General features: G+C 38.1%; 1 protein-coding gene and 1 non-coding gene across 9 annotated transcripts in view; both read right to left on the bottom strand.

Annotated features, from left to right (window-relative positions):
* The window catches only part of CNOT1 (CCR4-NOT transcription complex subunit 1), a 96853-nt gene that overhangs the window by 21943 nt on the left and 56146 nt on the right, over nucleotides 1-18764 (bottom strand). For 2 of the 8 annotated variants that reach the window (XM_036751934.1, XM_036751929.1), the window contains exons 17-29: nucleotides 14357-14507; nucleotides 12991-13192; nucleotides 11781-11927; nucleotides 10494-10618; nucleotides 9902-10188; nucleotides 9253-9331; nucleotides 5480-5716; nucleotides 5240-5380; nucleotides 3641-3820; nucleotides 1874-1990; nucleotides 1189-1299; nucleotides 674-751; nucleotides 275-452 (exon numbers count right to left, since the gene is read on the bottom strand). In XM_036751934.1, coding sequence (XP_036607829.1) covers nucleotides 275-452; nucleotides 674-751; nucleotides 1189-1299; nucleotides 1874-1990; nucleotides 3641-3820; nucleotides 5240-5380; nucleotides 5480-5716; nucleotides 9253-9331; nucleotides 9902-10188; nucleotides 10494-10618; nucleotides 11781-11927; nucleotides 12991-13192; nucleotides 14357-14507 — 2033 coding nt within the window. The remainder of the gene's footprint in view (nucleotides 1-274; nucleotides 453-673; nucleotides 752-1188; nucleotides 1300-1873; nucleotides 1991-3640; nucleotides 3821-5239; nucleotides 5381-5479; nucleotides 5717-9252; nucleotides 9332-9901; nucleotides 10189-10493; nucleotides 10619-11780; nucleotides 11928-12990; nucleotides 13193-14356; nucleotides 14508-18764) is intronic. The other 6 variants (XM_036751932.1, XM_036751936.1, XM_036751930.1 and 3 more) reach the window with 3 other exon arrangements.
* LOC118845188 lies at nucleotides 13930-14065 on the bottom strand. The gene has a single exon (XR_005010053.1). It is a non-coding gene; the product is annotated as a small nucleolar RNA SNORA50 (small nucleolar RNA).

Below are 18764 nucleotides of genomic sequence, written 5' to 3'. Positions count from 1 at the left end.
ACACCATGGATCACTGTGCTTCAGATATGAAAAATATTCTAACTCAGGGCTGTCCAAAGTGTGGTACCCGCAGTGAGATTTATGCAGTCCACCTACAAGCAAAAAAACTTACATAAATGCTTTAGTAAACAAAGCCGAGCTACTGTAGAGCTCTCACTAAAATGGCAAATCAAAATATGTGTCCGTTGTTTCAATAAAAACCTAAGGTTGGACAGCCCTGTTCTAACTAGTGTAAAAGCAGGAAAAATGTGCTTTCACCAAAGTCTGTACTCACTGGTGGTTGTGATGGGAGGAAGTGCCTCTGGCTGCTTGACGTCCTTTTTAGGGGCAGAGAGCTGCTCTTCTAAGTTTTTCAGTCTGTCCTTGTCTTTCAGGAGGCTCCCAGGTTTTAGCTCATTGATGTCCAGGGCAAGATTCTTGCAGAGAACCTCAATCTCAAACTTCAAGTTTAACTGCATTATTACAGTTGAATTAGATTTAAAACATCTAAATTCCAGTTTCACTCGCTACCCACTAATTTGTCTCCCCTCCCATAGAAGTTGCAGACTGCCTTCAAAGGACAGGGCTGTACACCACAAGACAATGGATTTTACTCCCCTTTATGTATACAATACACAAAAGCATCAGTTTCTTGCACAATGTCCCAAGAGAATAATATAATAAATACATTTACCTTTAAATCATGTTCTTGGTGAAGCTCAGCTAGTACATTCATAATTGCCATTGTCCAAGGATTTGGTGGCCTGAAAACCTAAAGAAAAAGCCTTACGTTAAAAAAAAAAAACCAAAGCCTTATTTTAAAATATCTACCCTGTTATACATGTGCATCTAAAAGTCATAATTATATGCAAAGTCTCCAAGTCCTCTTTATATCACAAAAACAACAGAATATGAAAAAATAGAGAAACTATATCATTGCCTAGGTCTAAGCTCTCAATTACGAGACAGAGGAGAGACTCGAGGGCCAGATCCGAAGTTATCTGCCAAAAAGTCATACACTTTATGTCAGATATAACACATATATCAGACAACTTGATTATCAAGTCTAGTGTTCTTACTAGCATACTGGGATACTAAAAGGAGAGGCTTTGTATGGAAAAAGAAGCAACTCTGATGTCAGTAGCACCTAAAGTTACAAGATGGTAATATGACTGTAACTAGTTCCATTTGAAAATAAGTTGTTCTTACCACACTCCGAACACTGGATTCTAAGACTTTGGCAACAAAGGGCACCACATACAGCAATTCCTGCTGTCCTTTAACGTAAGCTTCCAACAGCAAAGATTTTACATCTAAGTCCTGGAACAAACAAGGAAATAACATTTAAAAGTCTAAAGATACTTTACATGTAAATCATTTTAAGTATGCATCCAGCACACACATAGCTGAAAGGCATTAATAGGAAACTATAGGAAATAGGATGGGGTGAACTTTTTTTCACATCTATAACACCCTACTGGTCTTCTTTTCAGAAGAGAACATAACTATGGGATAAAACGGCACTGCAGTCTCACCTACAATACTGTGGCATACTAAGGCGTATGGGGCAGAGATTGTTAGCACATGCCCAGATCTTGAAATTCCAGGCGTCTACTTGCCCCAGAAACACCAATAAACCATAATTTAGACTAAAAGGTCACTGGCAGCAGCCAAGCCAGCAGATTCATGTGATGTAACATTTAAGGCTTTTTGGCATTCATTTAGGTCAATTCCACCTTTAGATTGAGGTCAGGAAGGCAAATTAACTCTCCTGGGGTAGAGTCAGGGCCATACTCAGGGGATAAGAGAGAGGAAACTAGATTCCCAGGATAAAGCCTCTATGCCCAAGCTAGAATGGTCAGTACTATACGCACAGTTTTTAATGGAAACTCACTGTGTGTAAGATGGGTTTGTTTTTGGCTAGTGTGATCATCCCCAGCCAGTGGCCCAGGTTCTTCAGCAAGGAGCGGTCTGAGAAGTTGGCAGCTGCTTTATCTGATGTCAGAAGCACCTAAAACATTGTTTTTAAGAACTGAGATAGACTTGAAGACTTGAAGAATTATTACTTCTCTACCCTAAAAGACTAAGGATTCAGAACTTAGCCTTTTAGGCTCCAAGTGAAAGAAAGAACCAGGGTTTCAGATAATCCACCCCTTTAAATCAAGTCCTCTGTCACCTAATATTTTTACACAGCATCAGGGAAACATTTTCTTCCAAGAGGAAAATCTTATGTTCTGAGAACTTTCCGGAGTTGTTACAGTGACCTGACTTCAAATCTATTTCGAAGAACCAAAGCCAACTCTCCTGAACATATAGTGATACCAATGAAACCTCCTGAGTAACACAGGGAAAGAAAAACTTAACTAGAACAACGCCATTTCAAGTTATCCAGGACATTCTACTGTTCTCCAGAGATTATGACAAACTACCTCAACAGTGAGGATTTTATACATCCAAGTTCGTAGCTGCTTACCCTGTGCCCACCCTTTCCCTAACCCTTGCAGTTTGTGACCTATCAAAGCTGCTAGTGGCTTCTGACTTCTCTATCTTTTTCTTTATCTGGGTATTCACTGAACCAAACCACACTTGCTCTATAAGCTACATGTAGCAGTTATGTTCCTTAACGCCACTGCCAGAGCACGAGCCAAACAGGCAATCAGCTGTGCTAGGACAGGCACCAAGGGGTTCTTTGGCACTACAGCGTAACCTAAGGTGGTGAAAATGTCCATCAATAGGCTTAAAAAATAGTGCATTAAGACTGACAGTTCATTTGGTCCTTTCTATAAAGTGTTCCCTAGTACTACCTTCAAAGAAGAAACAAAGTAAATAGAATTGTGTTTTGTAAGCAACACTGATAAGCTGACACCTTTCTCACTCACATTCCCTTGCTATTTACACAAGGTGAAGAGCTCAGAGTCTTCTGGGTGGACATCTATCTGTGTGGTAGTTCCACTGACACAACTTCTTGGGGGGAATAAAAAGGACTCGGTGTCTGTAACAGCACCATCTAAAAGGAGGTGGCTATACAAAAAGGAGGAAGGCTTGATAAAACTCAGAATGAGCAGGGCAGGTACGACTGGGAAAAGGCTAATCAGTTGGTGACTCTGACCCTGTATTGAAAACTTTGATAAACACCAAGTCAAGTATTACAGTAAAACAGGTTTCAAAAGTATCAGACTCACTGCATTAGGAAAACTTATAATCATTTCCCCCCCAAATTCAGATACAAGATATAGTAGTAAAGAATCCTGCTAGTTATCCTTTAATAAAACCTAAATGTAGAAAAGAATTTTTAAATGTATGTTTTAAATGTAAATTTTTAAATAAGATAGGTACATGCATGATACTACAAGAACACTTCTTACACTTTAGCTAAAAGTACTAAGAGCTTATACCAGATATTTAAACTGTATTACTATCATGTGGCTACTTTCTAAATCAATTACTAAAAGCAAAACAAGCAAATCTTAGGCTAGTAGGAACAAAGTTAGTTATAAGCAAAAAGGCTGAATCAAGAAAGGTTCTTAGGCACAAAACTGATAAAGGACTTCCCTCAGTCTAACCATTATCTGATTTTGAGATATTAAAATTATAAAATCTAAATATACTAATTTAAAAAAAAACAATTTAAAGAAGAAATTATAAAGGATCTACCACTCACTTTGATATTTCTGTAGGTCTCATTCAGAACCATCTTATTAAATTCAGGATTCTTAAGAGTATCAAGAAAATTTGAATAAAGGCTGTGAAAGTTTGGCTCAATACTGACTCTCTTCATGACGAGATATTGTGAAACCCAAGGCATAAACTCTTCTTTCACTGTTTCCTTCAGCTCTTCAACCTGAGCAAAGGAAAAATATTTAAAGCATAAATGGAATAAAACTGAATTATTAAGTGCCCCAAATGAAAACTCAACTGTCACTTTTAAATAACTGTGAAGCCATTTTCTGATAGGAATATGCCACCACATGTTAAATACTATTATTACTATGTTCACAAAAAATGCACTTGATACAAAAAGATTTCAACTGTAATACTACTTGCATCAGAAGCTAAGGCTGATTAGTCAACTAGACCTTAAGTAAGAGCTTACCATGTGTGTGCAAGGCCCTGCTCTAAGTGCTAGGAAGACAAGTAAAGGCTGCAACAGTTCCTGTCCTCCTTTTCTGCACCACACTCTAAACACACCTGTCAGGTACCTTTCCCCTCTGCACCATTTCAACTTTTCTGTGCTAACTTTCCCAGTTAGACTGTAAGCTCCTTGCAAGGGCAGGAGATGTCTTTGCTGTCTTTGTACACTTAGCACCATGCCTACACATCATAGCAGACACCTGTGAAGTGTTTACTAATGCCTGAAGGAGCTCACATTCTAATAGAAAATATAAATAATTAGGTACATTTAAAAAACACAAGCTTTGATAGCTTAACACTACACTAAGACTTTGGGGTCACCTTGTTTATAAATAGTGGATGGAAGGTAATGTCAGAAAAGAAAGTAACAGCTGCTGGAGATGATTGGAAAACTCTCTGTACCTGAGATACACAGCTTGAGACCCCAAGTTCTAGAAATCTTTTTAATTGAAATTTACTTGTTTGTAGGCCGATAAAATATTAACATTCGGTTCTAAACATAAAACAATTCGGTCAGGTCTCCCTGCTTATATGAAGTACATATCAGTGATGTCAGCCCACAGCGTAAACTCAGAGAGGAAAATATTCTATGTATTTTACTTAAAAATGAGAATGGTATGTGTGATAAAGCATTCAATAAATATACTTAATGAGAATAAAGTAGAAATTGATGACATTTGTAGACGAAAAGCTGGATTTTCTAAATAGCAAAATCAAATTTCAACAAACCTTGACAGACTATGTGTAATAACTTTTAAAGCTACGTCAAGTCAGCAGACTTTAAATGACACTGAAAGGAAAAAAGGAATTGGGGTGCAATTCAAATCCTGGTTCTCCTACTTCCTGCTTGGATGACCTTACATCCCCCCTGCGCCTGGGTCTTATCCAATATAAAATAAAACTAGAGGGCCTTTGAGGTTTCTATCAGTTTAAGAGTCACCATCCTATTATGACTTGAAATTTAGTACATATCTCAATCTATTAACTACTTTGCCTGAAAAAAACAAACTTATAACATAGGACATCAGAACCAGAAACTGAAAGCATTCACACAACCTCCCTCTAAAAGGCAAAGTTATTAAGAGAAAATTCATATTTACTATGGACCAAAGAACCAAAGTACACTCACCTTCTGTGTCATATTTGACTGAGAAAGGTTGTTAAAGATGAAAGCAATTTTTTCCTGAACATTTTCTGGAGGCTCCACAATTCTCTCAGTTTGGTCCGTAGCCACCAGCAGGGTATCAATATTTGTAGTATTAATAGATGGCTAGAAGATAAAGCAAGCAAAGTACACAAAATGGAAATTCACGTCACAATTACTCTGCATAGCTATTTCACAGCTTAACAAAGAAAGAGTTTCACTTACTGGCACATCCTTCTTAAAGCTAACTCCTGTGGGCCTGGTGATTGTTATGGTTTTAGCCACAGTAGTAGTAGTTGAGGTGGTTACAATAGTGCTGACTTGACCAGCAAGAGGAGCTTTTGCTGGAACCTGGGCCTGGGCCTGGGCCTGGGCCTGGGCAAGTGCAATACTTCCAGGGGTGGTAATTGAACCCTGCATTTTCACAGGAGGGTCTCTAGATTGCTGTCCATATTCAATGTACTTTTCAAAAAACAAGAAATAAGAATTCATTAGCTTAGAGAATATGACAGTGAAAGGGAAAAGAGGAAGACCTGCTAATTTTTTAACATTTTTCAACATCTCTAAAATTAGCCCCCTTCTGTCCTCTGGCATTGCCACCACACACTGGTGAAGGCTCTCCTCACCTGCTTATGGTATCTGCCTATCCCACTCCAATACATCCTCTAGTCAGTAACCTAAGTGTTTTTCCTAAAGCTTAAGTTTGATCATGTCACCCTTCCCCACTACAATCAATAAAATCCAGTGACTACCCATCACCTGCAAGATCAAATATAAAATGTCCCAGATTTTAAAACCCTTGATAGCGTGGCTCCCTCCTCCCTTTCCAGGCTTTCTCTAACATACTCTTCCCTCTATATAGTGTTCCTCCTACACAACAGTCCATCTCCTGATTCAATGACTATCCCACATTCCTAGAATCGTCTTCTTGTCTCTGCCTGCCAATTTCTCTAGTTTCCTTCAAGTCTAAGCTAAAACCCTGCTGTGTTCAACTTCTGCTAGTCTTCCAGAATGCCTAATACCTTCCCTCTGAGATGACCTCCAATTTACCCTGTACATATCTGGTTTGAACATAACTGTTCACATGGTGTCTCCCCTGATTAGACCGTAAGCTTCTCTTCAAGGCAGGCATTGTCTTTTTCTTTCTTTGAATCCCCAGCATTTAGTGTACCCAGGCATAGTCAGCACTAAATAAATATCTTTTGAGCTGACTTGACTTTAGGGTTCTTTAATTCTACCCCCTTCGCTTTTTGAGCCATCTAAATCCATTCGGAACAGGATTGTACCTTCGCACCATAATTTCCTTCCCTCTATTGAGGTTAATTGTAATGCTACAAAGAAAGTAAGGGATGAAAAGCTCTCTGAAACCCTAGTATTAATAGAGTAATAACATATATGATATATGCATATATCATATTATATATATAATCATACATATAACAAATGATATTATTAATTGAATATGATTATCTTTTTTGCTTATAAAATAAAGTTCAACATCAGAACTTTTAGCAAAGTGGCAACCTAATCAAAATATTTAGTCATTAAGTTCTCTAAGATTTCTTTCAAAAATCTGATAACCAGCCAAAATGAGATTAGTCACAATGATCAATCTTGGTGATAGAAAACAAATAATGAAAAAATACACACACCCCACACACCCCCTCCCCCAGAAGTGGGGGATCACAGGTACAGAATATTTCCCATACTGTCAGACAGTTACAGGTTGTGACCCTATTTAAAAAAAAAAAACTGTCAGGAGGGCTGAAAGCTGGAGATTAAGCCAAAAATAACAATTTTTTTAGTTTTGGGGAAAGACTGAAGGACCACTGATGGAGGTATACTGGACATATAGACAAAAGAAAAAAAGCATAGTGGACCAATCTTTAGATTGCTTCTGTTTCCTCTGCCAAGAAGAAGGGCCATTACATCGAAAAATCAAAACAAAAATGACTAACAAAGAGTTGGTAACTAAAATAAATAAGGTATTTAAAGATCACCTAGCAGCCCTTGGTGACATCAAGTCACCTGGCCCAGGTAAACTATATCCTTGAGTATGGAAGATCTGGATGTGATTGTTAAATGAATGACAAAGGAGACTGGGGGTGGGGGGGAGAAGAGGGATAGGAATGATACAGGATGAATGATGAAATAGACAATTTAAAAAGATGCATAGTGAAGATATGGGAAAGTTAGTAGAGATTACAAAGAAACAGTATGGGCTTCTTGAGGGTAAATCAAGACAAAGTAACCTTAGTACTTTAGTTTTTTTTCCCTGACACATCACGAAACTAGTAGGTCAGGAAAATGCTATCGGTACTGTACCCTGATTTTAGCAAGGCATGTGATAAAGTGATCGCATACTATTGGGAGGGACACAGTAGAGAGCCTACATAGTACAAGACTGGGAAGGATGGTTAAAAAAATAATTCAAAAAAAGAATGAATGACTTTTAGTAGCCTTCAAGGAGGCAACAGTGTGACATGGCAGTCAAAAAACGTAACATAATCTTGGGATGGATTAAGAAAGGTCCAGCTCCCAAGAGTAAGAAGGTGATGGCTGCTTTGTACTGGTCAGACAACCTGAAATATTTGCTTTTGGTTCTGCGCACTATAGTTGGCGCCGGGAGGGGGGGGGGGGGGGCGGGCGGGCGGCCCATAGAATCACAAGAAAGCACTTATATAATGGCACATGGCAGGCACTACAATAAAGCTAAGTATTTGACAAGTGTTATCTCATTAAATCCTAACCACCACCACAGGAGGTAGGTGATGTTAATATCTTCACTTTACACTTAAGGAAGCTGAAGCAGAGAAGTTGAGTGCCTTACCCAAGGTCACAAACCTAGCAAACATCTGAGGCTAGCTATCAGCCCAGGTCTTCTTGACTCCAGGCCTAGATCTGTGCACTGGAGCACCCCCAGCTGTCTCAAAAGCATTGCTAAGATGGAGAATGCCCAGAAAAGTGACCTGGATGCTCAGTCTTTGAACCTGTACCTTATGAGAATTGGTTTAAGGTGCTGGAGGATGTCCAGCCTTAAGAAAAGGAAACTCCAGGGATTGGGGGCAGGGAGAAGGATGTGGGACTCCCTTCACTGGGGGCCTTCAAGCAGAAGGTAGATGGGCCCTTATCAGGGAGCCTTTTCATTGGACTAGGTGGACTAGATGGTACTGAGGTCTTTTCTACTCTCAAATTCTGATTCTAATGGGGAAAGCAGAAAGGACAAGCTTGGCATTGCCCTAAGTAGGTGGGAGAGGAGTCCAAGAGAATTAACTCATCTAAACAAGTTAACAAAATGGACAGCAGGCAGTTAGAAATATGTATATAGTGCTTGTGAGAGGTCAAGGCTCAGGATACACATTTTTAAATTCCTCTGCATAGATAGAGGTGAAAACTGAACGTACTAAGAAGAGATAAGATCATCACGGGCAAGAGTGGAGGGCATCAACAAAGGATAGTAAATTTTACCAGATCTGAAACATACTTTGAAATAAATATATTAAAGACTGCTGGCATTTTAAAACTTTTGCCATTCCACAACAATATTGAGTTAAAATAGAATAATCCATTTGCAAACTGGATCACAAAACTGAATTCTTTAAGCACCAATAAATTAGACACTAGTTTATGCTTTTAATTAGCAAGGCTAATGACCCACCATAAAATTGCATTATTTAAAAAACATGTAAATATCATAACCCTGAAAAAAAGAGGTTATGATACATTTACACATGACTAGAAAGAAACAAATTACAAAGTAAATAACTATATATAAAGGGATCAACAGATCATGCCATAACCCTCTCCCTCCCCTCCACTGAAATATCGGCCCAATCTTTAGAATTACAGATGCTGAGGAAAACATTCATTAGCAGTTTAACAATGAACACTGGTTAAAAATTGTCTATACTGTGACTTAATATAAAAAGGACTCTTAAAATTGAAGCACTAAAGCCCCTTAAGATTACTTCCTCTTTTTGACCATCAAGCACACTTACCTCCTGCAGATGATGAGGAAACCGCATAAAGTGACTAATGGAGGCCAAGTGCTGACAGTACTGGGGATAGTCCTTCAATCTATTAAAGAAAAAAAGGAGTCATCTCATTTAAAGGACACAAGTAACAAGAAAGAAAAGACTTGAGTTAATACAATGACCACAGTCCAAGCCCCCAATCCTACCCTGCCCAAAAAAACTAACCAGCTCTATTGTTCTTACCAATAAAATCATCATAATCATAATAATACAGTAATTTAACTTCCCAGAATGTTATTAGAGTTTAATATTTAACTTCAATTGGCTAGAGACTATTTATAATCTTCGTATTACACTGATTTTGGTCAGCAACAGGCACTGAAACGAATATATTCAAGATGGAACACGGCACCACACAGGAAGAACCTGGTTTTTTGACCTACATCTATGCTTTCATCTTGGGTGAAAACGCCTTCTCATGAGGCAAATCAGTCACTTCTCACTAACTCACTGGGAAATTCTGTGATCTGTTCACAGGTTTGCAAACAGTATTTGTCTAAGACAGAACTTGAACCCAGGTCTTCCTGACCAGTTTTCTTCCTGGCAAGCCTTCTATGTACTCTCTAAAACAATCTTAAGAGGGAGAAAATTCCAAAAGAACAAGAACACTTACCTATTTTTAAATCTATCTAGTGCAGCAATCCCAAAAAAATACATTTTGGATTCATAAGGCTTGCGTAAGGCTTCAAGAACATAGCGCAGGGCCAGGCCAAGTGCCATGTAAGTAACCAGTCCTTTTTCTATGATCCCGCCAAACAGGCAGGCTGTTATGTGCAGCTCTTTATCAGGGTACTGGGGAAAAAACCGATATTCTTCAAACAAGTTCCTCAGCATACAATTAAACACTTCTCGTTCCCTTTTAATATTGGAGTCCTTAAACCTCTGTAACATTTCTAATACCTGCAAAAATAAAAACCAAATAGTTACCCTTAAAGCTTTACTCAACAAATTCACACTTTTTGCCACAGGGAATATTGAGGCCAAGAAACAATATCTGGTGACAATTTCTGTTGTAGTAACAAAAGTTCCTCAGAATTTCTACACACAATTTGAGACAAGAGGAAAAAAGGCAACCAAAATGTCTCTAAGATACGCAACAAAAGGATGAAGTGGGGAACTGCTGGAACCAGTTTTACTAAGGGTAAGGAACTCCTGGGTTTGTCACTACTGTGCCATCGGCTACACAGGTCCTTCTACATACTCACCTCATCAACAGACATGGTTGGATGTGGCGGATGGTTATAGATGCGCTGAAAATAGCTGTTTGCTTCATCATCAATCTCTTTACTAAAGTGCTGGTTCGCCTCTGGCCACACCTGGGACACGTCCGCTATTGAGAAATGAGAAGCAACTCCTAGGCATGTGATTCTCTCAACTTTTTTCTTCTCCCCCTACCCCTCACCCTGAACCCTCAAACACCAAAGAAGGTTTAAAACTTAGGTAAAAGAATGGACCAATATATAACTAAATTGAAGAATTATGTGGTTATGTTAATGGAAGCACAGTGACAGCCACATAACACCTTAGGCTATTCAACAGGATATTCAAGGATTCCTCCCCAAAAAACCTATTCCAAATCCTATTCCTGTCACTGTCAGCTTTTTTTCATGAGCACATTTCACATTCTACATGAGATACTTACCCTTAAGCCTAAGCTACAAATTTATGTTAAGGTTTCCCTCTGGTGCCTTAAAGCAGTCCAGTCAAATGATCTACTCTGGGTAAGCCAGAGCAGGGTGAGAAGCTGGCATGCCAAACAACACGGACACGAAGACGTCTTTCACACCAGCTTCCAGGGTGGCCAGCTGATGCAAGGCACTTCTCACATGAAATCACTACTACTACTGAGCCTAAAGAGGTCTAGGGTCACCGCACACCTTGTTTTGGGCTCTATGTCAAGGAATTACTCCTTCACCTTCAGAAACATTTAGTTTTACGAAGGTAGCACTGGGGTTAAGTAGAAAAAAATGCATTCTGCTTAGTTAACGTATGAGTACATCTCAAATCCAATTAAAATTGGGTACAACTACATCAAACTTCCAAGCAAACAGAATAATTATAAAAATCTTAAAAGACTATTTTTTGCACCTAAAGTTGTAACCAAATCTGTTGAACTTTTCCAAGCAAGTCAATAGAAGAGCTAACACTAGCAATGTCCTTTATGTGGTTTATCTCATTTCTCTTCTCACCACAATCCTCAGAGATAGCTGGCATTATTATCCCCACTTTACACACACAGAAATTGAGGCTGAGAGAGATTTCTGAGACTTGCCCAGGGTCACACTGCTAAGTCCTTGTCTGAGGCAGGATCTGAACTCAGGTCTTGCTAGGTCACCTAGCAGTCCGAGTTCAAACTTAAAAAACAAAATCCCAACCCTGGCCTTTTCTCGAACCTATTCCTACCTAGGCCCGATAAAACTGACCCAACCTCCCAAGTGCAAATTTACTATGGTCCAGTCACATTCACAGACACAGACAACACTACCACTTACGAGGTTTCATCTTACTCTGCTGGAATGTAGGTTGGTTCAGTCCGGAGGTGCCCAGCTTCCTCTGCACAAATGGATCACTATTCACTGCAGGGAGTCCCAGAGCCGCAGTTCCTATGCCAGTCAGGCTGCCTGTGCCAAGACCACCTACTAAAAAGAAGGCAAATGGTCAGAAGAATCACTGTGTATGTTATTAACTATATTTGTCTTTCTCAGATTTAAAGTTATATCACATTCTTCCTACACAAGCGCATGGACTTTTCTTTTAAATTTAGATGTAAGCAGTTCAAAGATCCATATTATTTTACTTAGAACATGGATGACTCCAAAAATCATATTATATTTTGGTTTAAGAATAAATTATTTTCACCCTATTACCTTCCCAGGCTGTTTAAACAAATAACACAAGTACACACAAACACCCAGGGAAGTGAGAGGTGAGGGGAGAAAAAAGGGAGAATGGTGATGGCTAGGATAATACCAAAAGAAGGTTCTGGAATTTAAAGTCAATTAAAGGTTTTATGTGTCCATTCTGAGTTTACTGTGGTATATGGTAGAAGACATTGGTCTAAACCTAATTTCTGCCAAATGGCTTTCCAGTTGTTCTGGCAATTTTTGGCAAACACTTGTTCCTCCTCAAGTAATTTATGTCCTCAGACTTATAGAAAAATATGCTCTTGAAATTATTTTTTTGGATTCTTCCTCATCTAGTCTGTTCCATAATGTTTAAAAGAAGCACCAAGCAATTCTGATAATTACTACTTTATAGGATAATTTGACAATTGAGGTATCATTACCCTTCATTCCTTTTTCATGATTTCCCTTGAGATTCTAGACCTTTTGCTTATCCAAGAAGCGGGAAGGTAAATGTACGTGTGTACATACACGCACAGGCACAGACACAGACAGACAGACAGACACACACACACACACACACACTACCTCAATGCCAAGACACATATTGGGAAGAGAATTATAGACAAGCTGACAGACTCTTAATAAGTATAACTGGACTGTTACTGATACGTAACAGGTTAATTTGAATTAAGTTACTTTTAGAAGTTTCTTTCTCTTTATCTTACCAAGTCAGGGAACCACTTGTAATCTCAGGATATCAAGTTTTCTTAGTCTGCACACCATAGTAACTCCATGTGATCATAACCCTCACTATGCACCAATAAGAAATACAACGTTTCTACAAATATTTCCTTACCTGGAAGCTGTGAAGAGAGACCTCCAATGCCACTGAAAGCTGTAGTCTGATTTGGAGTGGAAAGGGGTGGAAAGGCTTTTGCTGGTGACTGAGGGGTACTGAAAGCAGAACCCAAATTTGGAGGAAAACCCTGCATACTCTGGGTGTGGGGGGCAGCTGAACCTCCTATACTAAGAGATGCCATCCCAGCAAGGGGGTCAATCTAAAAAAGACAAAAGAAAATCACCAGGAGCTTCAGCCAAGAGACAAACTGACATTAGTGCAAATAAAAGTGATATTGTTTAGAACTTTAAAAAAAATTTCAAATATTCCAAAAATACAATAAACAGCCACACATTTTACAACTATTAAAGTCTAAATATTCAAAAGTAGAGATTATGAGGCATTTATTTTAGAAAAGATTTGCCAAAACTCCAAAACCATAAAATAAAGCAGAGTACCAAGCTGACCACACCAAGACTATTTCACCTATTACTTTGGTGAAATGCTGTTATATTTAACACCAAGGAATTTTTAAAAATAGCCTGATACCCCTAAGCCCTCATTTAGCCCCTTAAAGCACAAGCCAAAAGGTAAATTTTGCAGTAGTCAATGAGCCATAGATACCTTTGCTGATAAAATGTAAAGATCATTCAAGAATCTCATCCAAAAAATAACAAATCTAGTGAAAATTTGGAGGTTTTGATTAACATAGTGCCAGTGTGTATTATTTTCTATGGGGTATTTTAGAATATCTGGAAGAAAATTTTCCAACTCGGAGAGGTCTTTGATTATCACACTATTCTACATTCCCTTCTGAATTTAGAGTTTGATAGCTCACGAGTCATTCATAATGCATCATTAAGAAAAATTTCTTAAACCCCAGTCTCCCCAATGTAACTGAGAGAAGAAGTGTGTTGCTCTCAGAGGAGAAGGGTGGTCAGTGGCAGGGAGTAACTTAAATGTACCTTGTTTTTAAAAGAGCAGTTCAGTTGAAACCTGAAGAGCCCCAGTTATAACAAGTCCTTATGCTCTAGCACTGTTGCTTGGCCTGAGAAGCTACAAACAAGACATATCAGGTTCAAAGGCAGTGCTTATTCCTCAAGATTCTAAGCAATTTCCTTATTTAAAAAAAAAACCTTTATCCATTTATCTAAAAAATAATCTTAAAGTTCTGCAGTTATATTATAAAGATTAAAAGCAATGCTAAACTATGCCCCCATACAGATCTTTTAAATTTGCTTGACATGCAATTAAATTTACTATAATTGAATTTTTCCCCACTTTGATTCTTACTTGTTGCTGTAAAAATCCACTTTATTTAATCAATATGGATGGCAAAAAGATTACTTTCATTGATGGTAGCATGTTATCAAAACTTATCTACCTGTACAGGAGAAATGGCATCTAAGCTGCTTGCACTAGGGGGGCGTCCTTTTGGCATAACTCCTGGTGGTGGCTGTCGAGCCTTATTCATAACATTACTGCAATTGGCAACCATGGTCAGGATAGTCTCTGACAACTCTTGAGAAACACTCCTGAAAAAGAAAGAAAAAAAGTCAAATATTCCATATAACATTCCTAGCACATCCCTATAACTACTATGGCTCCCTGAAACGTTGAAAACAAGAATAAGCAGATGAAGTTGTAGGTTTCTGGCACGGGCCTTTGCCTGTGGCGCAGTATAATGGGGTTTATAAAAAGCAAGTCACAGCTATACTTTTTTCTTGAGGTATCAAATTGCCGACCTTTATAAATTAAGCATAAAGACAATAGATCCAAAAAATCTGAAGCAATCCTATATAGTCCCATCTCCACCACTTTGTCAAAATGCATAATCTTTGCAGCAATACACAAGCATATTCTACGGCTATCATAGCAACGGTCATTCAAGTATTAACTTATCAGGTTATACTAGATCCTACGTAGGGTTCTCTTGACACTCTATTAAGCAGGCATTCTCTCTAGCAGGAGAACACCTGAAAAAAATAATTAAGAGCCACCTATACTTACAGTTGTGCTCCTAAACCCAAAAGGCTATCTCTAACTTCTAAAACAAGTTTGTCTCCCTTTTCCATTTTCTCTACGTTCATTAAGCAGTTACACGAAACTATTCTTTATTTTATCTTATCCCCCTTCCCCAAGTTTCAAATTGGTACTGTTGCCATCTAAAGGCAGAGGTTATCATAAAACTGACAATGTTTTAACCTCTAAACTTTGTCTAACTCTAAATTTCAAAGACAAATATGAATGACAGTCTATGAAATGTTGCTCTTTACTGCACTACCTGAGGAATGACAGTTTCAAAAAATCTAAGACCTGTTCCAACATTCTTTGGAACTAAAAACATGAGACACATTAACAGGTAGGAGATTCAAAGGAATGGGCAGAGGAGAAAATTAACTTGTAAACCTAAAAAAGTTATTTAGAAAGAGACTAAACCAAAAAGAAAAAAAAATAGGCCATCAACTACATTCAAAGCCCATTTTTAAAGAAATATATGGTCAAAACATCGATTAATGGGAAATACAATTAGCAGCTGGGAACAACAACTGGCAAACTTTTAGTTACAGAAACAATGAGATTATTGGTTTTGTGAGTAGTTTTCTATTATGGCAATGAAAATACTGAATTTCTACATGTTTAAAGGGAAAAGAATGAGGTAAGATACATTGAAGTAGTTGGAAATTATTCAAAGATTTAAAAACAGTCCTTTTCTTACAAAACAGGGATGGCACTATCAGTTAGCTACCGAGTCAAATGGTAAAAAAAATACCAAATGGAGGGAGACTATGAACCAACCAATGAGTTAAAAAAAAAAAAGCGGTTTCCCATAAGATATAAACATAAGTCCAAGATCAAACTGTTTTAGAACCAATTAACAATACTAAATTAGAAGAGAAATACATATCTATATAATAATGACACAGCAGAACACGGACAACAAAAATTTCTACCTATTTTGAGAGGAACAAAAGCTTCTTAGGCTTGTAAGTATAAAAGTCTACAACTACTTCATAAGTTATCTCATCCTTCAGCTTAACAATAAGGACAGATTAACGTCCAATGAGATAAGAAACTTCCCACAAGACTTACTTTTCACTGAGTGCCTAGAGGGATCCCTGAAATGGACTACAGAAATAACAGGTTATTAAATTCTCGTAGGTTATAAGGAGTCTTTTTTCCTTTCCTCAAACAAATACAAAACTCTACTATAGTTTGTGCATCTGTTTTTCTTCTCTGCCTTAATAATGTAAGCCATGGAATAGAGATCAGTTCAAGTACTGCAACAAAATCAAAAGAAGATAAGAGTATTGCTACTATCCCTTGACTCCTACACAAAGGAGCAGCTTCTTTGTTCTCTCTTGTCCTTGTCACTTCCGGCATATTAAATTCCTACATCTCTATTTTAATTTTTTTTTCTTTGAGGTCCATTCACTGCTGATTACTTTGTAGGCTACATGTGATCTAAATAACTTCTCAAACAAAATTCCCTCTCAGTACCCTTCTCTAAATTTAGTTAATCTTACATTTTCAAACATTAGTTACTCCTGAAAAGGTCTTAGACAACACATGAAGAAACAGGATTCCATTTGGGTAATTTCAAGTATTGTAAACTTAGGTTTGACTTTCTGTTGGGCTTAATGTCTATAATAAAGCAAAAGCATGACAACTCTTCTATGACTAAAACAACAAATTCAAACACCTGTGTGTTAGTCTGCCTGCTATTAGCCATCTGAGTCTCCAAAGGCTACTTCAATCAAGATAAACAGTTCAGGTGACAACATAAACAATGATGATACCATAAATAAAAATAAACTGAAATTTTTATTAATACTTCATTATTTATTTATTAAGACTTTATTTGATTATTATTATTATTATAATTGAGAAGAATACGGTGCTCTCCCTTCTCTGGAGAATTAAGATTGTTAGCTGTGGTCGATGCCCTGGGGGAAAGAAACGTTATGGGGAAGGGGGGAAGATACACTGGGGATACAAAAGCTTTAGTGTAGTTTAAGCTTTATTAGCTTAAAATAACTATTAAACTAGCCTTAATGGCTATTAAAACTTAAAACTACATGGGCTTTTGGAATACTTCATTTCCAAATACAGCATTAACTGTGAAAAGAAATAATCCCAACAAACTAGAAGAGCCCTTAAAACATTTGTTAAGGGGGTAGAGCCAAGATGCCCAAACAGCAAGAAAATGTAGAGCAAGCCTCTCTCCACAAAGACCCTCCAGACAGATCTAGAAATGCACAAGGCCTCATCTGATGGGGAAATCCAAGAACAAATCACAATGAACCAGTGTCCCAGCCCAGGGCCTGAAAGAAGACCCAGGCTGTCCATGGGAGAAAGAAGCACTGGGGCAGGTAGGGGTTCTGGGATCTGCCCCAACAAGTGCAAGTTATGGTAATGGGTACCACCTGGCAGCCTCACTACCCATTACAGGCCAGACGCCGGGCAGTCTAAGGGGGGATTGAGCTCACACATGGCACTCCTAGGTAAAGATCAATCCAGGCTCTTAGCTGTTTGTGCTGAGCAAGGAGCAAGTCCAGAAGCCAGCCATAGCCATGGGCTCACTCAACAGGGGGTGGGAAGTAGGGGTGGTCTTGGCTCCAGCTTCTAGTCTAACCTGAAGCCTGCAGTGGAATAACCGGGGTGGCAATCCCAAACCAAAAGGGTATTTTAGAAATAGCTCGGTCCCTCTGAACCTGCAGCAGCAAGATCAGCCCAAACATTCCTTCCAGAAATGTGCAAAACCTGGCTCAAACATAAAGTCTGAAGTCAGGAATTAGGCTGGAAGAACAAGCAAACAAACAAACAAACAAACAAAAAGAATCTCACCATAAAAAGCTATTACTACGAAGAAGAACATTCAAGACACAAACCCAAAAGAAGGGAATGACTCCAAAACACCCACAAGCAAAGCCTCAAATAAAAATATAGCTTGGGCACAAATTCAACTAGAATTCCTGGAAGAGATAAAGCAAGAGTTAATAAACCATTTTAAAATGTTTATATAAATGAAATAGGAGTACTAGAGGAAAAAAATGGAAAAGAAAGGACAGCTATGGAAGTAAGAATTAGAATTAGAAGGTACAAGAGGACATAATCTGGCCAAAGCAACAAACTCCTTGAAAATTAGAATGGCCCAAATAGAAGCTAATGACTTTATATGACAATCAGAAATATTAAACAAAGTCAAAAGGCTTGAAAATATGCAAGAAAATGTATCTCAGCAAAAACAACTGACCTGGAAAACAGATCAAGGAGAGAGAATTTAAAATCATCAGACTATCTGAAAAACCATGATCAAAAAAAGTGTCCTGTTTCAAGAAATCATAAAAGAAAACTGACCAGATCTCTTAGAATTAGAGGGTAAACTAGAAAGAACAAATTCATCAGTCACCTACTGAAACACTAAAATCAAAACTTCCAGGAATATCATAGCCAAAATTCAGAGTTTCCAGGTCAAAGAAAAAGTACTGCAAGCAGCCAGAAAAAAAAGAATTCAAGCACCAAGGAGCAACAGTCAGGATCACACACGATTTAGCAGCCATCACTGGAAAGGAGTAGAGAGCTAGGAAGACAATATTCCAGAAGGCAAAGGATATAAGCTTACAGCCAAGAATAACTTACCAAGAAACATTGAGTACAAAATCCTAAAGAGAAAAAAAAATGGACCTTTAATGAAAAAGGACTCCCAAGCATTCCTGGTGAAAAGACCAGAGCTAAGTAGAAACTATGAAGGGCAACTAAAGGAGTCAAGAGAAAAATAAAAAGAGAAA

Source organism: Trichosurus vulpecula, chromosome 3 (genome assembly GCF_011100635.1).
Source record: "Trichosurus vulpecula isolate mTriVul1 chromosome 3, mTriVul1.pri, whole genome shotgun sequence".
In the NCBI taxonomy this organism is placed as follows: domain Eukaryota; kingdom Metazoa; phylum Chordata; class Mammalia; order Diprotodontia; family Phalangeridae; genus Trichosurus; species Trichosurus vulpecula.
The sequence above is the reverse complement of the archived record's forward strand: the minus strand, read 5'-3'. Positions and strand labels throughout refer to the sequence as shown.